Source organism: Vipera berus (assembly GCF_964194415.1).
Source record: "Vipera berus genome assembly, chromosome: 2".
NCBI classification, from domain to species: Eukaryota; Metazoa; Chordata; class Lepidosauria; order Squamata; family Viperidae; genus Vipera; species Vipera berus.
The window spans coordinates 169,055,669-169,076,022 of record NC_138203.1 but is presented as its reverse complement, the minus strand read 5'-3'; the positions used below and the strand labels follow the sequence as shown (position 1 = coordinate 169,076,022).

The 20,354-nt window shown below is 44.4% G+C and overlaps 2 protein-coding genes across 4 annotated transcripts; one reads left to right on the top strand and one right to left on the bottom strand.

Annotated features, from left to right (window-relative positions):
* The first annotated feature begins 1,221 nt into the window (after positions 1-1,221).
* On the top strand, positions 1,222-8,680 carry NT5C (5', 3'-nucleotidase, cytosolic). Its single transcript, XM_081321446.1, has 5 exons — positions 1,222-1,458; positions 3,698-3,798; positions 3,881-3,941; positions 8,143-8,257; positions 8,348-8,680. The coding sequence occupies exons 1-5, from the start codon at positions 1,273-1,275 to the stop codon at positions 8,488-8,490; spliced, it is 606 nt and encodes a 201-aa protein (XP_081177572.1). The 5' UTR covers positions 1,222-1,272; the 3' UTR covers positions 8,491-8,680.
* Positions 1,779-16,802, bottom strand: ARMC7 (armadillo repeat containing 7). Of its 3 annotated transcripts, XM_081321443.1 has the most exons (7): positions 16,533-16,786; positions 15,261-15,356; positions 15,027-15,170; positions 9,376-9,811; positions 4,114-4,273; positions 2,928-3,045; positions 1,779-2,617 (listed from the first exon to the last, which is right to left on the bottom strand). In XM_081321443.1, the coding sequence occupies exons 1-4, from the start codon at positions 16,573-16,575 to the stop codon at positions 9,438-9,440; spliced, it is 657 nt and encodes a 218-aa protein (XP_081177569.1). In that variant the 5' UTR covers positions 16,576-16,786; the 3' UTR covers positions 1,779-2,617; positions 2,928-3,045; positions 4,114-4,273; positions 9,376-9,437. The 3 variants fall into 3 exon arrangements, with proteins under 3 accessions (XP_081177569.1, XP_081177570.1, XP_081177568.1); XM_081321444.1 differs by lacking the exon at positions 4,114-4,273 and having other exon boundaries at positions 16,688-16,802; XM_081321442.1 differs by lacking the exon at positions 4,114-4,273 and having other exon boundaries at positions 16,533-16,784.
* Positions 16,803-20,354: the final 3,552 nt, after the last annotated feature.

The following is a 20,354-nucleotide window of genomic DNA, read 5'->3' as shown; positions in this document are numbered from 1 at the left end:
GGATATGACAAAACTGTATTATATAGACTTTTTTTTCCAAACTTGGCAACTTTTAATTAGTGTGGACTTCGACTTCCAGAATTCCTCAGCCAGCAGGGCAAATTCTGGGAATTGAAGTCCATCTTCCAATTATCAAGTTTGAAAAACAAGTACAGACCAACAATGAAGTTGTACAGTAGAGAAATTATGGTAAAATAACGCAGTATTCTGTACAATATAGGCTAGCAATGTTTCTCAATCTTGACAACTTAAAAGATTCCTGGACCAACTCTCTGAATTCCTTAAGTTTTGCCGGCTGAGCAATTCTGGGAGTTGAAGTCTGCACAACTTCAAGTTGGCAAGGTTGAGACACTTTGCTGATTCTTACACATGTGATTAGTTTGTGGCTCTATGAACTTGTGACTTTTGCTTCAAATTTTGTGTTAACTCAGGTAACTTTCAGGTGCACCCCATCTAAAAATCATACAAAATCCGGAAAATACACGTTTGATTTTAAAGATCAAATCCAGACCTTAGCAAAATCAAAATTGCAATATCACAGAATAAATGTGTACCATCTGGTTTAAATCTAATTGTTTATTTACCGGTTGATACCCGCTGATTTTTTAGGTAAGAAAAAAATATTTCAAACAAAATTTTAGGATTAAAACGGGGAAATCTTTACCTTTTGATGCTCCTATTTACAGAAAGTATCCTTGCGTTCGCCTGAAACTAATTAAGGCCTTTATATATACGATGTATAAAATCGTCTCGCGGAATAATGCGATCTTAAAAAGGCCCGGTAAACGAAATCTCAAACGGGACTCCAGCCCCGAAGGCGTGGCAAACGGAGCGAGGCCAATTCCCTTCTGTCGTCGATGGAGGAGCTGGGATTTACTCCTTCCCCACGAGGTTCTCGGCCGTTTCCTGCCTGAGCAGAGGGTTGGACTAGAACAGCGTTTCCCAACCTTAGGAACTTGAAGATGCGTGGACTTCAACTCCCAGAATTCCCCAGCCAGCATAGCTGGCTGGGGAATTCTGGGAGTTGAAGTCCACGCATCTTCAAGTTCCTAAGGTTGGGAAAGGCTGGACTAGAAGACCTCCAAAGTCCCTTCCAACTCTTGTTATTCCAGCCTTCCCGCACTTTTAAAAGCTCCTTTGCCCTTCAGTACCGCGACTTTATTCCACCGGAAAACCCTCGATTTCTCCTCTATCCTCTTGCTTGGCCTGAGTCGAGGACTTGGGGAGGGGGGGGGGGCGGCGGCGGCGCAGTCTCTTTGCCGCTTGAAAGACATGGCCGACGGCGGGCGTCCCTCGCTCCGCGTGCTGGTGGACATGGACGGGGTCTTGAGCGACTTCGAGGGCGGGCTGCTCCGCGACTTTGTGGCTTCCTACCCCGGGGAGCCTCGCGTGGAACTGGCGCAACGAAAGGGCTTTTCGGCGTTGGATCAGTACCGGCGCCTGCGGGAAGACCTCGGGGTGAGCTTTCGGTAGCTGGATCCCCGAGGAGCAGGAGGAATTCTGGGTCTCCATCCCTCCGCTTTTGTTTTTTCCTGCAGCTAAAGGGAGAACGGGCAGAAATGCTGCAGGAGGCAGATCTCAGGTTTTCTTCCTTGCCGCTTAGGAACTTGAAGATGCGTGGACTTCAACTCCCAGAATTCCCCAGCCAGCATAGCTGGCTGGGGAATTCTGGGAGTTGAAGTCCACGCATCTTCAAGTTCCTAAGGTTGGGAAACGCCTTAGGTGACGCGTCTGGCATTTTTTTTTCAAACCCGTAGTTTCGGTTCATGCTGAGATAAAACGCGGTAATGTTAAACGGCTTTTACAAAAAAAAAAGTCTCTCTTTCTGCTTTGAAAATGATTGGAAGACTTCTCAGGCAAGCCAAAAGACAGATCTGGTGTTCCTTAAGGTGGAGGGGATGGGAGAGGCTAACTTTTGTCAGGTTCCCACATCTTTCTTTTTTTTAAAGATACCATTGTTTTTAAGGAATCATTCGTCAACCCACCTCTTAAACGAGCAGCCTTTTTTTTTTGAAGCTAGCAAAAGAATGCAAGAGTTTGAGCTGCTCTATGGAGTGCCAGATTACTGCAATATACAAGGCCCAAAGAAAGCACTTCTGCCTATAAATGAGTAGTGTACAACTAATACAGCAATGTCTGCAACTTTAAAAGTTTTAAAAGAAACTTTTAGCTGAAGCATTAGAATCTGTTTCATGTCATGACCTTTTAATTGGTGGAGTGCTTAAGAGTGCAACCCTGTGTAACTTTTAAAAGCACAGTATTGGCTATATAAAACACTACTCGTTTGAGAACTGATAAAAGCTGCTGTAAGTGAAGTCAGTCTGCTGTAAACTTTCCCTTCTAACTCTGGCTCTCCCTTCTCTGGATTTGAAAGCTGAGCAGTGTCATCTGTTTAGGATTTAAGTCAGGGGCTCCCAGGGGCTGTAACTAAACTGGGAAGTCGAGACGCACCCCAAAAGGTGGAAATGTCAAGCCACTTCAAACTTGTCCAGGAGTTGAGGATGTCTTTGCTTTTTATTATCTTTCTTTTTGTGTCACCAGAGAGACATAACCGTGACTTCTTAGGTGCTCTCTCATGTCTTCATTTCTGTCAGGAGCTGCACCGTTTGCCTTTATCCTGAAATAGGAAGAGACACTAGAACAGGCTTGTAGTAAACTTCCTTCCAGAAGCCTTCAACACCACAAAGTAAAGGAGTTTGAAATCATATCTCGAAGAGCAAATGGCAACTTCTCTCAAAACTTTTGAAAGGAGAGAAATATACATGGTTTTTTTTCTTAGCTGGGCATCCCTTTGGTACCAAGAACCACACAAATTGCTGGGAGATACCCCCCCCCCTTTATAATATCTGCCCTCTCCCTCCCTTCCAGCAGTCCCGGGCTGTTTTCTCAGAGGAAGGGCAAAAGAAAGAGACTGTTTCCTTTCTCACCTCTACCTTGATGCAGATCACCGATACTCTGCAATCCTGAGAAGTGGCTTCGGCAATTAGTTGAACAATTGGCAGGCAGGAACCAAGTCTCTGCATTTTCAGGCATAAGTGGCCTTACCTAGACAGCAAGGAAAGTGTGAAGAATTCCCATCATGGTTTAGTGTGTGAATGCAGCCCATACATGTGTTACTAAAAAGAAATGATCTCTAGCGCAGTGTTTCTCAACCTTGGCGACTTGAAGATGTGTGGGCTTCAGCTCCCAGAATTCTCCAGCCAGCTTCAATTCTGGGAGTTGGCCCACATATCTTCAAGCGACTAAGTTTGAGAAACACTGTTCCGGTAGGTCATCTATGCCTTCCGCTGCTTATTCATTCTAATAATTACAAAACAGTTACAGCTATTTACCTAAGCAGTATTTTGCAAGGTTTGAGAATCATTTTAGTGCCACCCCTCAATTACAACAATATTCTTTACTTTTCTGAGTTTTTGAGTAAGGAGCAGATTCAAGAGTATAAACAAACGAGATAGAACTATAAGCATGACAGTCACGCTAGCTATTTCAAAAAACGTCTTGCACCAATGACCCATTCTTAACTTCTTGCTGTAAAAAGCAGCTTGGCCTTTAGTGCTACTTACCTTGGAATATGGTTTGGAAATTAACTTAAAATATAGCATCTGGTTTCTTTATATGATCTTCAAAGCTACCTGAATTTTAAACCTTAATTAAATTGTCTTAACCATAATTCTAAGCATGTGACTTTCTTTTTTAGGAGAAAATAGCCAGTGTCTATGAGTCACCCGGCTTCTTTCTGAGTCTGCAGCCCATCCCAGGAGCTATTGAAGCGATGCACGAGATGAATCAAATGCCCAAGTAAGGACCATTCGACATTTAAGAACATTTTGGCATTAGCATATATTTTCTTCTTGTAATGAAGCATATTGTGTCTTTTCAGCACCGACGTTTTTATTTGCACAACTCCTATACGGAAATATGAACACTGTGTTTTGGAAAAGGTTGGCAAGTGTTACTCTTCCTTCTTTCACTCTTAACATGCAAAGCACCTATCAATCAAGATGAGGGATTCTGAATAACTCTGTTCTTTCTTTGGCTTTCTTTCCTTGCCTCTTCCCTGGTTAGTGACTAATAACAAGACAATGTCACAGCAGGTTTGGGTGGCTTTCGTACCGTGCCTCAGCTTTAGTTCTTCTGAGATTACAGAAAAGTTCTGTCTTAGTCCAGGATACTAAACTCTTAAGAAGATTACTAGCCATTAAAATCCAAATCTTCCATTGCCTTATACAAACTGAAATCGTGCCAGTACAAAGCCACTAAAGAGTCAAAGCACCTTGAAAGAAAAAAAAAAGATATCAAGTATAATAAAATATGTACTCCACTCATCAAAATATTTAAATGATACATACTGATCAGAAAGGGTGGCTCTTTCAAATCAGCACAGGCCTTGTCATCCCCAAAGGCTATTGCTATCTGATTTTAAAACTTATAAGTGGCATTTTAGAAAGGGTTATATTGGCCAATATTTTATACATATGTAATTATACATACGCATCTTATGAGATACGCATAGTTAAGATGCTGAAGCTTAAAAGCATATTTTATGATTTGTGTAGTAGTTTCCTAAATTTGTTGCTGCCACCTAGATATGAAAGATATGCTTTATTCTTTTCTGTCCACAATATTTATCAATTTATTACGAAGAGTTTTATGCCACCCTCCATCCAAATTATGAGGATAACAGACTAGTATCATACACTAGCTATATAGGAATAATTATTGTCTGGAAATCTGTCTTGAAAGAGCCGTCTTTCAAAGTTTGAAAAATCTGTCTGGAAAGTCAAGGAAAGCAAGTTTATGTGGCCCTCCAATTTTTTGCTGTACTGCAGCTTCATCACCTTTAGCCAGCCCAGCCCATTATAAGCGACTTGAAGAGTTGCAGGCCAGCCTGGAGCAGAAGGAAAATCTGAATTCAAGAATGGGCTGACCTGATTCTTGTCTCCATAGAAAAATATCCCACTCCCATACCCCAGAGCATCCCTGTGGAAGAGGCAACTGGGTAACAGATTTAAAAATGGCTGATTGCTCTGTTCTAAGCCTCATCCCTTCCTTGTCATGATGTAGAGCAGAGATTTTCAGGGTTTGGGGAATCCAGAAGCCTAACCTTGTTAAGAACACAGTGAAGTTAAAGGCTAAAACAGTGGAAAAGATAACAGAAGGCATGTTGCAATTCAGATAATAAAACATATTCCTGAAGGACAGTGCTAGATAATTGCAGTGTCACAAAACACCCTCATAACAAATTTAAGAGCAAACCTGCTTCTTAGTAATGCAATTTTCCACTTTTGTGAACTATATAGTGAGAATTTTTATTCTGTAAAAAAAGTAGTGCTAACCTGATGTACTTTCACCAGTAAGACCAAATTTTCATTTTTAAAGGAAATTTTAAGGAAAGGAAAATTTTATAGGAAATAGGATGGGCATGCTGCAGATCCCCTCAGCCAAAGAATGTTAGCTCAGAGGGACTAGAAGACGAGCTTCTTCTTCAGCAGTCCATGCTCTGTGGAACATCCTCCCTCTGGAGATTAGAATAGCCCCAACTGTATTAGCCTTCCGTAAAACTTTAAGACCCGTAAAACTTTAAGACCCGGCTGTGCTCCCAAGCCTGGGGTGCTACATGCACCAAGAGCCCTGCCTCCTGGCTATATTGTTTACAGGCCAGATTTCTTGCTCTGAATGTACTCAAATTAGATGTTTTAATGATTTTTTAGAGTATTATTTTTGTTGTTTTAAAATGCTTTACAACTTTAATTGTAATATACAGTCATGGCCGAAATTGTTGGCACCCCAGAAATGTTTCCAGAAAATCAAGTATTTCTCACAGAAAAGTATTGCAGGAACACATGTTTTGCTATACACAGGTTTATTCCCTTTGTGTGTATTGGAACACAACAAAAAAGGGAGGAAAAAAAGCAAATTGGACATAATGTCAAACAAAACTCCAAAAGTGGGCTGGACAAAATTATTGCCACCCTTAACTTAATATTTGGTTGCACACCCTTTGGGAAAAATAACTGAAATCAGTCGCTTCCTATAACCATAAATAAGCTTCTTACACCTCTCACCCAGAATTTTGGACCACTCTTCCTTTGCAAACTGCTCCAGGTCTCTCTTATTGGAAGGGCGCCTTTTCCCAACAGCAATTTTAAGATCTCTCCACAGGTGTTCAATGGGATTCAGATCTGGACTCATTGCTGGCCACTTCAGAACTCTCCAGCGCTTTCTTGCCATCCATTTCTGGGTGCTTTTTGACGTATGTTTGGGGTCATTGTCCTGCTGGAAGACCCAAGATCTCGGACGCAAACCCAGCTTTCTGACACTGGGCTCTACAGTGCGACCCAAAATCCTTTGGTAATCCTCAGATTTCATGATGCCTTGCACACATTCAAGGCACCCAGTGCCAGAGGCAGCAAAACCACCCCAAAACATCATTGAACCTCCACCATATTTCACTGTAGGTACTGTGTTCTTTTCTTTGTAGGCCTCATTTCGTTTTCGGTAAACAGTAGAATGATGTGCTTTACCAAAAAGCTCTATCTTGGTCTCATCTGTCCACAAGACGTTTTCCCAGAAGGATTTTGGCTTACTCAAGTACATTTTGGCAAACTGTAATCTTGCTTTTTTATGTCTCTGTGTCAGCAGTAGGGTCCTCCTGGGTCTCCTGCCATAGCGTTTCATTTCATTTAAATGTTGATGGATAGTTCGCGCTGACACTGATGCTCCCTGAGCCTGCAGGACAGTTTGCATTCCTTTGGAACTTGTTTGGGGCTGCTTATCCACCATCCGGACTATCCTGCGTTGCAACCTTTCATCAATTTTTCTCTTCCATCCACGACCAGGGAGATTAGCTACAGTGCCCTGGGTTGCAAACTTCTTGATAATGTTGCGCACTGTGGACAAAGGCAAATCTAGATCTCTGGAGATGGACTTGTAACCTTGAGATTGTTGATATTTGTCCACAATTTTGGTTCTCAAGTCCTCAGACAGTTCTCTTCTCCTCTTTCTGTTGTCCATGCTTAGTGTGGCACACACAGACACACAATGCAAAGACTAAGTGAACTTCTCTCCTTTTTATCTGCTTTCATGTGTGATTTTTATATTGCCCACACCTGTTACTTGCCCCAGGTGAGTTTAAAGGAGCATCACATGCTTGAAACAATCTTGTTTATCCACAATTTTGAAAGGGTGCCAATAATTTTGTCCAGCCCATTTTTGGAGTTTTGTTTGACATTATGTCCAATTTGCTTTTTTTCCTCCCTTTTTTGTTGTGTTCCAAAACACACAAAGGGAATAAACCTGTGTATAGCAAAACATATGTTCCTGCAATACTTTTCTGTGAGAAATACTTGATTTTCTGGAAAAATTTCTGGGGTGCCAACAATTTCGGCCATGACTGTATGTTTCTGAACTGGGAGCAGCCCAGAGTCATTTGTTGAGATGGGTGGCTATAGAAATCAAATTAATTATTTAATTAGTTAGTTTAGTTAGTTAGTTAATAAACAAATCAAATCACTGAGATCTGTTCTTGGAGCCACATTACCAGCCTATGCACATGTGTTCGTGACTGTGTTCATTGAAACTTAGTCTTTGAAAGTTTGGAGAGGATCAGCAGCTTGAGGTACAGTCCAGGCATTCTGTCTTAAAGCTAGATAGGATAAGTCTACTAATGTTTTTGTCAAGTTTCTGATGGATGAGCTCTTCAAAGAACTCCGAGGCAATAGAACATTGGCAATGCTTGGTTAAAGCCGGAATCTGGATTCCCCTCCCCTAAGTACAATAATATTAAAACACAGTTCCCTCCTTTCGTTGCCGTCATAAATCACATTCTCCAATTAGTTTGAAGGGTAAGTTCTCCCTCCTTAGCTTAACCCCCAGTTCTTTCTTATTGCCCCTTATTACATTCAACCTTGAAAATGCTCTGCTGCTATATGTCTAAGCATATTCTTCCTTCTCCCTCCCTTCTTCATCTAACTTTAACTCTAAAAGTGATACACAAGTAGAAATATAAAATACCTGCTGCTTCATCTTTTGTCAAAGCAAGAACATCCGATGTTTGCAGCGTTGACAGTTTTATAGTAAAAAAAGCTTTCTTGAAAGCACTAAATGCCTTTCTTCTAATACTGCTTTCTTATCACTTGACAGTACAGGTGGGTTGCACAGCACTTGGGCCCTAACTTTGTGGAGCGACTAATTCTGACTAGAGATAAAACAATTGTTTCAGCTGATCTGCTCATTGATGACAAGGACACCATTAAAGGTATGAGGAGCTGCGTTACCACGTCAACTTTTCATCAAAGTGCTGTATTATATGGCTACATTTTTAATGTCCCTTTCTAATTCTTCTCAGGGGTAGAGCCAAATCCAAGCTGGGAACACATCTTGTTCTCTTGCTGCCACAACAAACATCTAAAGCTACAGCCACCACGGAGGAGACTTGAATCTTGGACTGTTGACTGGAAGGCGATACTGGAGAGTAAACGCTCCAAGTGAAGCATAAAGGAAAGAACATTTATTTCAGCTACCATCAAAGGCTTTGGGAAGTATTTGCTGATTGCCAATCCCAACTGGAAACAGAAAGAGGTTCTTCAAGTCAAATGATCCTTATGGGAATAGGATTATATCTAATTCTAAATGTGCTTGAATGATTTGACTTATTAAAAGGTTACATTCTTGGATGGAATGTTTGTTACGCTTGCCAATTAATTAAATGAACAAAAGTGCTCTGAAAATGTAAGACAGCTCTTTGACTCATTATCTCCCCCCCTGCTACTTACTGAAAAATAAGCTTAAAAATAAAGGGAACACAAGATAAGACATCCTACTATTAAATACAGTACATTGTGTTGTTTAATTGTTCCCTTTATTTTTTTGAGCAGTATATATGCACAAATGTTTTGGATTGCTAACAAAGAATTAAAGGGAGACTGATATAGCCATTTCAAACTTATTTGTTCTCATCAGTCAGCCACACCCTTCTGAGATTCGAACCTGGGCTCATTGCACATTAGGCAGTTATTTTAACCTCTAGGCCACAGGCTCTTTCTCACTGTCAGCTGCATCGGGGACGGAAGAGGCAGGGGAGATATGTCTTGAGTATATATATACTCAAGACATATCTCCCCTGCCTCTTCCCTCCCCGATGCTATATATATATATATAGCTCAGCTCAGATATATATATCCCAGCTCTCCTCTACAAACAGTCTAGAATAGTTACCAAGGCCCTTTAGCAACTGGTTTATAGCAACTGGTTCATATTTCTAAATAACCTGAAAATGAATTGAAAAGCATATCAGAATACAAAAGGAACCCATCTGAAAGTCCACCGTATGCCTCCCAAGGAAACTCTCAGGACTATTTACAGTAAGCAGAATACCTGTAGCGAGTCCTTCCTCTTTTCCTCTGGGATGTGTGACAGGAAAGAATCCTGCTCCTCATTCAGGGAGGATCTCGCTGGCTGCCTCCTGGGCTGCCTCCCTCCTTGGGCAATGGAATTCCGATGGCTGTGTGCTTGGTGAGGCTCCTGGCCTCCTCCACCTGAAGGGGGCTGCAGTAATCCTCAAGAAAAATGGTGGCCAGGTTTTTCAGCCTTCTGTTGGTTGAGAGGGAGAAGCGCAGCATGCACTCGATCACAGGGAGGGCGGTGATCTCCTGGCGGGATTGGGGTGTGGACAAGTACATCAGAGTTGTCACTGCAGACAGGACAGTCTCTTCGTTGGCACTGGCAAGACAGTTGACAACAGCTGACACCCCTCCCGCCTCTAGGATATAGTCTTTGTTGATTTTGTCCAGGCAGAGATTACACAGTCCTCCTGAAAAATGAGAGAATGAGGTGGTAAAGATAACAACAGGGTTGTTTGGTCCATTTCACCTTAATAATAATGTATATTTCAGTAGCTCTAAGACAGGCATGTCCAAAGTCCGGCCCGCGGGCCATTTGCGGCCCGCGGGGCGGTTTAATACGGCCCGCAACAGCCCTCCCTGCTGTATGTAAATGCGGCCCTCCCACGGCCCTCCCTTCTGATTGAGGGCCGCCCCTTCGGGAGCTGCTCCCGCCTCCCCCGCTGAGGGGCCGCCCCAGGAAGCGCAGGCCGGCCCAGCTGCTGCCCCCACCCCGCCAGCCAGGCTCCGGGGCTCCACGCGGCTTCCTCCGCCTCCTCCTCCTCCTCCACCAGGCCTGCTCGGGGCCCTGGGTGGCTCCAGTGCGCAGGGGAAGCCCGCGGAGAGCGGATCGCGCCCTCATCCCGGCCGGAGCGCAGCCCAGAGGAGGAGCCGCTGGGCCGGGCATGCCCTGAGCGGCCGGGGGTCTCCGGTCGGGCCATGCGGCACTGTGGGCGAGGCGGGGGTGGCCGGCGGGGGTCTCGGCCTGCCCGCCCATCCCGCTGAGCACCTTCCCTGCACGCCGCGGCTGCCCATGGCGGCGGCTCCGGTGGCGCTGGGGCTCCCGGGCGCGGGGGCTCCGGCGGTGCCGGGCTGGCCGCTCTGGTACCACAAGGACCTGAGCCGGGCGGCGGCCGAGGAGCTGCTGGCGTGGGCCGGGCGGGCCGGCAGCTTCCTGGTGCGCGACAGCGAGAGCGTGGCCGGCGCCTTCACCCTCTGCATGCTGTGAGTCTGGGGACCCGCGGGCGCCGCCTTGGGGACGGGCCGCGGGAGGGAGGGAGGGGAGGGGAGGGGGCCAGGGCGCGCCTGCAGAAGACTCCCCCCCGAGGCTGGGCATTCCGTGGTGGCAGCCCCGGAGCCTGGAGCGGGGTCTGTCCAAGCCTCCGATTTCTTTCTTTCTTTTCTCTTTCTTTCTTTCTTTCTTTCTTTCTTTCTTTCTTTCTTTCTTTCTTTCTTTCTTTCTTTCTTTCTTTCTTTCTTTCTTTCTCTCTCTCTCTCTCTCTCTCTCTCTCTTTTCTCTTTCTTCTTCCTCTCTCCTGCCTCCATTCTCTCTTCTTCCTTCCTTCCTTCCTTCCTTCTCTCTTTCTCCTTCCCTCCCTCCCCCCATTCATCCTTTCTCCTCCCTGTCTCCTTCCCTCCCTTTCTCCCCCCCTCCCCCTCTCAGCCCTGCCTGGCGCTGGAGTCCCGGGGGTGACCTTCCGCCATGAAATCCGAGACGACTTTTTCAGCTGCAGAAATGTCAGCCTCCCGGGACGGGCTGGGCGACCCCACGGCGGGGAGAGGTGACTCCCCTCCCCCTTCTAGTGGCTTTCCCGACTCCGGCCGCGCCGATCTGCCGCTCCTCCGGTGGGTTGAAGGGCCGGCTGCCTGGCCGAACCGCCGTGCTCCTTCCCCTCGCCCCGGGCTTGGCGCGGCGTCTGTGCCGGTGCAGCGAGGCTGACGGTGCGCGCCTGGCCTGGCTGAGCGCGTGGCGGTTCGGCCAGGCAGGAAAAGGTGCAGGAAGCGGCCGCCGCCTGGTACCGGCGCCCGGGCTCACAACGTGGAGGCGGCGAGCAAGCGCGCGCTCAGGGCGAGGCGGCCGCGGTCCAGTGAGGGAAGAGCGCCGAGGGAGTGGCTGGCCGGGCTGCGCTGCTGCCGAGCAAAGCTTGGCCGGAGCGCCCGCTCTGCTCTGCCTGGCGCCAGCTCAGAGACTCCGCCCGCCAGGCCCTTCTCCCACTCAGCCAGGCCAGGCGCGCACCGTCAGCCTCGCTACACCGCCTCCACGTTGTGAGCCCGGGCGCCGTTACCAGGCGGCGGTCGCTTCCCGCACCTTTTCCTGCCTGGCCGAACCGCCGCGCTCCTCCCCCCCTGCCCCAGGCTTGGCGCAGCGTCTGTGCCGGTGCAGCGAGGCTGACGGTGCGCGCCTGGCCTGGCTGAGCGGGAGAAGGGCCTGGCGGGCGGAGTCTCTGAGCTGGCACCAGGCAGAGCAGAGCGGGCACCCCGGCCGAGCTTTGCTCGGCAGCAGCGCAGCCCGGCCAGCCACTCCCTCGGCGGTCTTCCCTCACCGGACCGCGGCCGCCTCGCCCTGAGCGCGTGCTTGCTCGCCGCCTCCACGTTGTGAGCCCGGGCGCCGTTACCAGGCGGCGGCCGCTTCCCGCACCTTTTCCTGTCTGGCCAAACCGCCACGCTCCTCCCCCCGCCGCAGGCTTGGCGCGGCGTCTGTGCTGGTGCAGCGAGGGCGCGCCTTCTTTGCCGCCGGAGCTGCCCCAGTTTCGAAGCCCTCTGGCTCCCCTGGGCGAAGGCGACATCCAGGGAAGGGCGGGTGTGTCTGTGTGTGTGTGTGTGTGTGTGTGTGTGTGTGTGTGCACGTGCGCGCATTCTGTGTTTCACAGCCATTTTATGGGCTGGGATGTGGGGAGCTGGACAGGGGTAGGTAGGGCCCTGGCCTAGCAGAATTTGTGAAGTGGTGGAAGTGTGTGAGCTGTTACCAGAGAGTCTGACCTTGTCAAAGTAAGTTTGACAAGGTCAGACTCTCTGGTAACAGCTCACACAGTAAGTTTTTTTTTTAAATTTATTTAAAATACATTGTGAAAACTCAGCTGTCAGTTGATCTTATGTTATAAAATGAAAAGTATGCCATTTGCAATTAACTTGGCATAAAATAATTCATTTGCATTTAATTGTAATTGTTCAAAGAATGTTCGGAAAAATGTTCGGCCCTCCAGCATGTTCACTTCATCCAATCTGGCCCTCTTTGAAAAAAGTTTGGACACCCCTGCTCTAAGACAACTTGGTCTCTTGTTTCTGTCCATCAATGGTTTGGGGATACATCTGATACGAGAACTGAGCTGCTCATTTGGTGACCGTTCAAACTTACAGTGACTATGAAAAAGGTGGTTTATGACTGATCCTTGGAAGTTGCAGCCATCACAGAATCCTGAAGACATGTGATCGCAATTCGGGTGCTAGACAACCATCACACATTTATAGTTTATAATGTGTGATCACCAACCAAACAAGCAAAGTCAACGGGGAAGCTGGCAGGAAGTCACAAGCCATGGTCACACGATATTGTACTTAACAACTACCAGGTAATTCACTTAACAGCTGCAGTCAGAACTGATGTTGTAAGTTGGTGTATTCATGTGATATTTCACTTTACAACTGTGTTGTTTAGTAACAGTTGCCAGTCTCAATTGCAGTTGGTACCTGAGGTCTACCGACAATATATAATATAAGCAAACTTGCAAGCTATTTATATAAATGCTGTCCATCAAAAATAGCTTTCAGGAGGTGCAAAACATCTCTGCATCTGCAGAATCCTTAGGTTGGAAAGCTTGAGTGAGCATGCTGAGAACTAAACTGAAACAACCATTTCTGTACTCACAGGTCATAGTATGGTCATACCTATCAGTAGAATCCATCATAAATACTGTCCTGTCAAGTGGGAAGGCATGGCAAAGATACAAATTTCCTCAGTTCAAATGACCAACTTATAACAAAGATACATTCAGAATCTTAAAAGTCATAAAATACTGATTGTAGATTTTATATACAGATTATGAATCTGTGCAACTGTTAGGGAGAAAGAATAAAACAGTACACCTCATGAATTAAAAATCTAGTACCAGAATTATGATAAAATATTGTACAAATTTGGAAAAACCTGTATTCTATTTGCAAAACAGCCTACACATTTGGATTTTTGGGGCCAAAAGGAGGAAAGACAGGTAAGAGAAATGATGCAGAGTTGACAAGCACCCTCTAAGACAGGGGTCCCCAGCCCCTGATCTGTGGACCAGTACCGAGCTGCAGCATGCCATCAACCGGGCCGCACAAACAAGCAAAGCCCCATTTGTGGAATGCAAGCAGCACAAAACCACCACCCCTCTGGTCCACAGAAAAACCTTTGGCCATGTAACCTGTCCCTGGTGCCCAAAAAGTTGGGGACCTCTGCTCAATATACCATAGTTTATGTTTAACTATTTTGACCTAGCCAAAAGTTCCTCTGTGCAAAAAATATTGTTGAATACATAGTTACCCCTTATAAAAATCCTACTTATTTTTCTAAAGTTGGAATCTGATAAAATGTGATTGTTTTATTAAAAAAATTAAGTAATCTACATATTTAGTTTCAATTGCACTTGATTTTGTTACGAAAACCTTTAAAATAAACCAGTCAGGCTAACCTCAACACTAAAAAATCCAGTTTGCAATAGTCATTGCACAAGAGAATGTTACACTTTATATCAGGGGTGTCAAACTGTTGGCCCATGGGCTGGTTGCATCATATGGAAGCCGCGCCCACCCCAGCTCCAGCAATGCAAAAAAAAAAGTCGCAATATCACGTGACAAGGTTGACACCCGTGCTTTATATTATTGCTCTCAGCTGTATTCTGGGTTATATTTGCTGGTGTATTTTGCTAGTGTCCTCTTCTCATCATTTTCAAAATATATTTTCTGTAATATCCTACCCAGTTCTTCAGCCTACTTGCATACCTTAAACTTGCGAGACCACCTGCTGCCATTGTCATCCTCCCATCGCCCGGTTCGCTCTCACAGAGTCGGCCTCCTCAGGGTGCCATTGGCCAGGCATTGCCGGCTGGCAACCCACAGGGGGAGAGCCTTCTCTGTGGGCGTGCCAACCCTCTGGAATGAACTACCCCCAGAGCTGCGGACGGCCCCTGACTGTCGGTTCTTCCGCCGTGACCTGAAGACCTGGTTGTTCCAACAAGCGGGCCTGGACTGACTATGTTTTTTAATTAGGCTTTTTACTGGGTTAAATTGCCTTGTATTTATTACACCTATTGTTTAATTCTTTTTTACATTTTTTACTTTATGTTTTTTAATTTTTATGGTTGTGAGCCGCCCTGAGTCCTCAGGGAGAAGGGCGGCATATAAATTTAATCAAATCAAATCAAACCTTTGCTAGAGAGTTCTTAAGCCAAGGATGAGGAAACTAGCCCTCCCACCTCTCTGATCATTGCAGGTTAAGGCTTCTGGAAATTTAGCAGCAAATTACATAACTACAGGTTTTTCTTCACATCTTAAACTGAAGACAGAATTGAACACTGCAGTGGAACATGCTAACATCCTAGCTTCTCCTATATCTTACAACTGCTGAGAAATGATTCTATTTCATGGAAAATGTTGAAATCCAGACCTTACCAAGTGCAAATTCCACAAGATTGTCATTATCCTCAGTCAGCATGTCGAGAAACAAATCCAAGACCCTGAGCTGCCGCAGATATTCATAATTTTGGGGGTCATAAGCAAAATTGGCCAGATTAGCCAACACTTGCTCTTTGGCATCTGCAACATAAATGAAAGAACTCTTAATATTAAAAAAGCACCTGTAAAAGCCAATGTGAGACTAAGAACTGACCAATAAATTACATTCACCTGAGTTATCTGTCACTTGGAATTCAGTAACTAAAGCTTGCAAGTATTCAAGCCGACCCAGACCTGCCAACTCCTTCTGATTTTGGGACATAGATGCTAGATAAATAGAAGACAAAACAGTGTTATGGCAGGTGTCAATACTTATTATAAATGTATGCATTTCAATTATCCCAGTGTATGTTATTCAATTCCATCTTCAAAAATACCAGAGTGTTATATAAAAACATTGCTAGGTAACTGTGCACAGTAACACTCAGTAATAATTTTGACATAAAGATTGTAACACTTCTCTTCCAGCAAGTTCAATTGACTGATGGCATTTTATTTTATTTTATTTTTAGAGTAGGGTTTCTAATTCTAATTCTTTTTGCTTATGTTTAGGATCTAAATTTAATTAATTTTAGATTTAGAAGATTTATTTAATAATTAAATCTTCCTTCCATCTGGATCACAATAAAGTTGAATTTGCCAAATCTTAGCATATAGCACATTTTCCCTAAACTGAAGTGTTGTCTTCTGTTAAAAAAAGAAACTCATAAACTTTAAACGAAGCACAATTTATTTAATGGGGTGTGTTTTTTTTCAGTATTATTCTGCCAAATGCATCACAAGGTGAGAATGGAAGTGATACTCCTGTTTACAATATCCATCTTATAAGGATGTGGGGGTCACTTCAGGAGGATTAACTTGTTCTGGGAATAGCCACTGATTAACGTTTCCTTTAATAATATCCTATTTAAAATGTAAGCACTGTCACATATTCTATTTATTTGTATCCCGCCTGTATTATTTTTACAAATAACTCAAAGGTGGTGAACATTTCCAATATACCTTCCTCCTCCCATTTTCCCCACAACAACATCCCTGTGAAGTGGGTTGGGCTGAAGAAGAATGAGTGACCCAAAATCACCCAGCTGGTTTTCATGGCTAAGGCAGGACTTGAACTCAAGGCCTCCTGTTTTCTAGCTTGGTGTCTTAACCTCTACTAGACCTAACTAGCTCTCATATTGTTAACACAGTAGGTTCTATAAATTTACTATAACATTGGCATTGGTTTCTAATAGCGTTCCTTTGGTGTCCATGGTAAATGAAATTGCATATTCAGTTCCAAGTTTTAATAACATAGCAATAGCAACAGCACTTAAGACTTATATACCGCTTCAGTGCTTTACAGTTCCCTCTAAACAAGCATTCAAAAAACAAACCTAACTATGTTAAGACTTAAGGATCTTATTTCTTCCTACAGGCAAGTAGCTTAATAAAAATATTTACCTTCGTTTGCATATTTTTTCATATAAAAAGGAACCATCAACATTACATTCGTGAGTGTAACGCTAATACCGTAACGGGGTCTTCGTCCAAATGACGCCCCGAAAAACTCCCCCAAAGGGCAACGGAGCCACCGCTTCCCCCACCCGATGGATTACCTGAATTTCTACGGTTCTCCAACAAGCCCTGGGAAAGGGGAGGGGGGGGGAGAAAGAGGACAAGAAATCAAGTCAATAAAAGCAAAGATCGGCAGAGTTAAGTTTTGCGGAACAGGAAGCCGGAAGTTACGTATAGGGACAAGGGGAAAGGTCCCCTCTGAACGACATAATCATAGACTAAGTCTCGTACCCACGTGCTGTAGTTCCGTGTTTGGTGCGGGAGCCCTCTGAAAGATTCAGTAGGCGGAGCCTCCCTGAAGCTCCCGCGGCCGCTGCCTCTGCACTACGGTGGCTGGTCTCTCGATGATGGATGCTACGGGAAGCATCGCAAAGGGCCGCCCGACCCAGCGGGAGGAAGTTGGGGACCCGCGGGGTTTTGAAATAAAAAGTTTCATACGTATTTAGGAGTAAACCTAAATACTCCAGATCGAAGTAAAACTCAACTTTCGTTGGAAAGTTGGCCGGGCCGTATCCCTGGGAGTCTCTCATTCCGAGCACGACTAGGCAAGGGTCCGCATAAAGACGCCCATCCAATGCTGGCGTTTGGGAGGGAACCCCTGGGCGTAGCGGAAAGGGCTGAAGGTATATAGAGTGGCGCTAGGAGGAGGTCCAAAATTAGAGCTTAGCTTCTGGCGACTTCGTATACCTATCTTTTTTCATGGCAACAGTTTAGCTGACAATGTTCTTGTGGGCTTGTGTCACCGTATTAATTACGTCCCGGTCCTGCTTAGGTATTCCCCCCCCAAGATCTGCGGTCCTCCTACCCAGCTTAATGGGGGGGGGGGGGAGAAGCGTTCCTTTCTTGCTAGGTATATTTTGCTGATGAGCCATGAGGGGATAAAATCTGGCAGTTTTTAGCCCATGGAGTTTTCTCCTACATCCAGAGTATCAATATTATGAGGAGAAACACCAGGAGGTACATTGCAGGGCCATCAATAACTGGTCGAGGAAATAACTAGTAATATTTGCATTGAGGCAGGCCATAAAGAAAGATACAAAGAATACATAAAAATGCTGCATGTCATAAAAGTGAGGCAGGACATAAAAGTGAGGCATGAAGAAAATGTGTGTATCAGAAGAGGAACAAGGAAATGGAGAATGCCAAACCACAAGTTCAACTGTAGGTCACACCTAGTAGGCCAGCACAAAAGTTCAGTTACAGCTAACCACATATTGTGCCAGCCGGTGTGTGAGCTCAGCTCTTTATTGGAAGGGGGGTAGTGAACTGGGGAATGAGGGTTACCTGGCCTCCTTAAATACCTAGCCAGGTAAACGGACAGCCAATGGGGTTGGTCCTAGGTTTCCCTCCGAAACTGGGTTTCCCGCCAAAACCGTTCAGGCCAACGCCCCCTGGTGGCTGTTGCTATGCAGGTGCCTGCATACATAACACCACATATGTCTTGCTTGTAGCTAAATCATAAATGGTGCTGGAAACATAGATGCTTAGCAAGACACCTGTGACCTTTGCTAGAGACAGGGTTGCAAGATATTTAGCTATAATTTAGCATCGCAAAGGGGGGCTAGAGATGAGCTAGAAGGGGGTCTAGAACTCATGTAACCAATCAGAGCTCATAAGTTACATTTCCGTGTTTTGTTATTTTGGAGACTATATATGTACTTGCTTTTCCCTGAAAACATGTTCAGACATTGATATTGCTTTTTGCTCTGAACCTTTTGCGCGCAAAATAAAACCACCTTTTGATTCCGAGGTCTGAGTTTTGATTCTGCAACAGCATTACTGCTAACCTTATAATTTTTCAAAATGGTTTTTTTATTTTTTTAGATTTTCACATAATTATAGGAATGCTAGGAATTGCACCATTTAAAAAGTTACTTTAAAATTTAAAGTAACTTTTTATATGGTGCAATTCCTAAGCATTCCTATAATTATGTGAAAATCTAAAATATTTTAATAAATAAATAAAAATAGTGGGATGAGAAGTTCTTAACTTTTTTCCCCCTTTCTCCTTTAAATTTTATTGCGGCAAATGATAGCCTATTAACTTTTAGGCAAGTCATAAAAGCAAGGAAATACAACTTTGCTTGCAGGGTACATCACAGCTACCCGTGTGTTTCTGATTTTGGCTTCTCTGGCAGCTCTGGCATTACACTTCTTTCTGATTGCTGCCTTCATGCCTTCCATGTTTGGCATCTTGGGAAAGCCCTTGGTTACTTCGGTGGTTGCCTATGTGGCTGGTAGGTGTTATAATAAATAATAAAATAATAATACCAAAGATGAAGAGGAGATGTCATCAGTCAGGGGGAGGGTGATCTCAAAGAGAATGCAAGATATCCCCTCCTGGGGTGGGGTGGGGGTTTAAATCTGGGGAGGTTCAAAGGTTTTTCCATGAGGCTTCAACTGTCTTCACAAACAATCAGTGCTCAGTTGAAGCCATTGGTAACAGAGCGGATATCATGGCCCCAAATATGAAACAGCCAGAAGCAATTCTGGAAAGCTGCAACATAAGAGAAAACCTCCAAAAACAAGGGTATTACTAGGAAATTCCTAGAGGATGTTAATAATGGGTTTGGTGGGACTGGCTAAAATCATAAAAGTGTGTTATCTTCTGATGATGTTAAACTGTTGCTATAGCTTGCAAGTTGTTTACAGAATAAAAAGTACTGGATGCCTTAGAAAGGAGCAGGTAAATAATCGGAAGGTTTATTGTGTCATGTTTCTATGGAATAATTATAGGAACTTTTAAGAATAACCAGCTTCTGTGCCAAAGGAACAGTCATGAGGACAGGCTTAGTCTGGCAATAGAGAGAAAAGTTGGATATTTATCAATCCTCTTCCTCTGCAGACCAGCAACTTAAGGGATCAGGAGGAGGGTGGGCTTGGGACTCTACTCCTCAGCACAGGGTGAGTCACTTATTCTATTTGAAACTAGTTCTGTCATTTAATAAGTATTTTTTCTAAAAGCAATCCAGCTGCTAGCTAGGATTATGAAACAGCGTCTTGGAAAGGCTGTTCCTTCAGTTTTGCCAATTTCTGTCTTGTATAATAAAACTAGTTGTGCTGTATTTTCTGGCTTCAGAATTGAATTAAAGCAAGTGTTTCTGCCTTTCAACTTCCAAAGCTACACAAAACCAGTTTTTGCTTTCGGACTGGGTGATCAAGTAGGAAAGAAGACTTCCACAATGAGCTAGAGAGCTAAAAACAACATGGTGATAAAGGTAGAAGTGAGCCGAGGTATGAACAAAAAGGCTAATGATGATACTGCAAAATATAATTAGGAAATTGTATATTAATGCAAAGCGCTGCATAATGTTTCTGGCATAATATTCCAGCTAGTTGCAAAATGGTTGTAAGAGAAGAGAAAGGCATATCTCCGAAGGGCTAAATTTGGCCTTACGTATCCTCTCCCAACTCTCAATTTTAATTTATTGAATGATTGACATCATTAAAAAGGCCTTGAGACCATCAGTGAGGAAAATAAAGAGCCCATTATTGACAGGGTAAAAATAGCATATGATTGACAAGTAATGAAATATTGAAGTCTTACAAGGGTTTGGGTATTGGACCTATTCCAGTAAAAACTATCTTACTGGCATGTGCTTTCCCAGAGACATGATTATCAACTTTTGTTTGAAATTTCAGTAGAAAATAAAACAATAGACAATCACCACAGTATATATGTTATTGATCATATGAAAACTGAAACAG

Coding starts and splice junctions, on each gene's coding strand:
- NT5C (XM_081321446.1), top strand. CDS start 1,273: ATGGCCGACGGCGGGCGTCCCTCGCTCCGCGTGCTGGTGGACATGGAC. Junction 1,459..3,697: donor GCCTGCGGGAAGACCTCGGG/GTGAGCTTTCGG, acceptor TTTCTTTTTTAG/GAGAAAATAGCCAGTGTCTA. Junction 8,258..8,347: donor TGACAAGGACACCATTAAAG/GTATGAGGAGCT, acceptor AATTCTTCTCAG/GGGTAGAGCCAAATCCAAGC.
- ARMC7 (XM_081321443.1), bottom strand. CDS start 16,575: ATGTTGATGGTTCCTTTTTATATGAAAAAATATGCAAACGAAG. Junction 15,171..15,260: donor CCAAGTGACAGATAACTCAG/GTGAATGTAATT, acceptor TTTATGTTGCAG/ATGCCAAAGAGCAAGTGTTG. Junction 9,812..15,026: donor TCTTGTGGAATTTGCACTTG/GTAAGGTCTGGA, acceptor CTCATTTTTCAG/GAGGACTGTGTAATCTCTGC.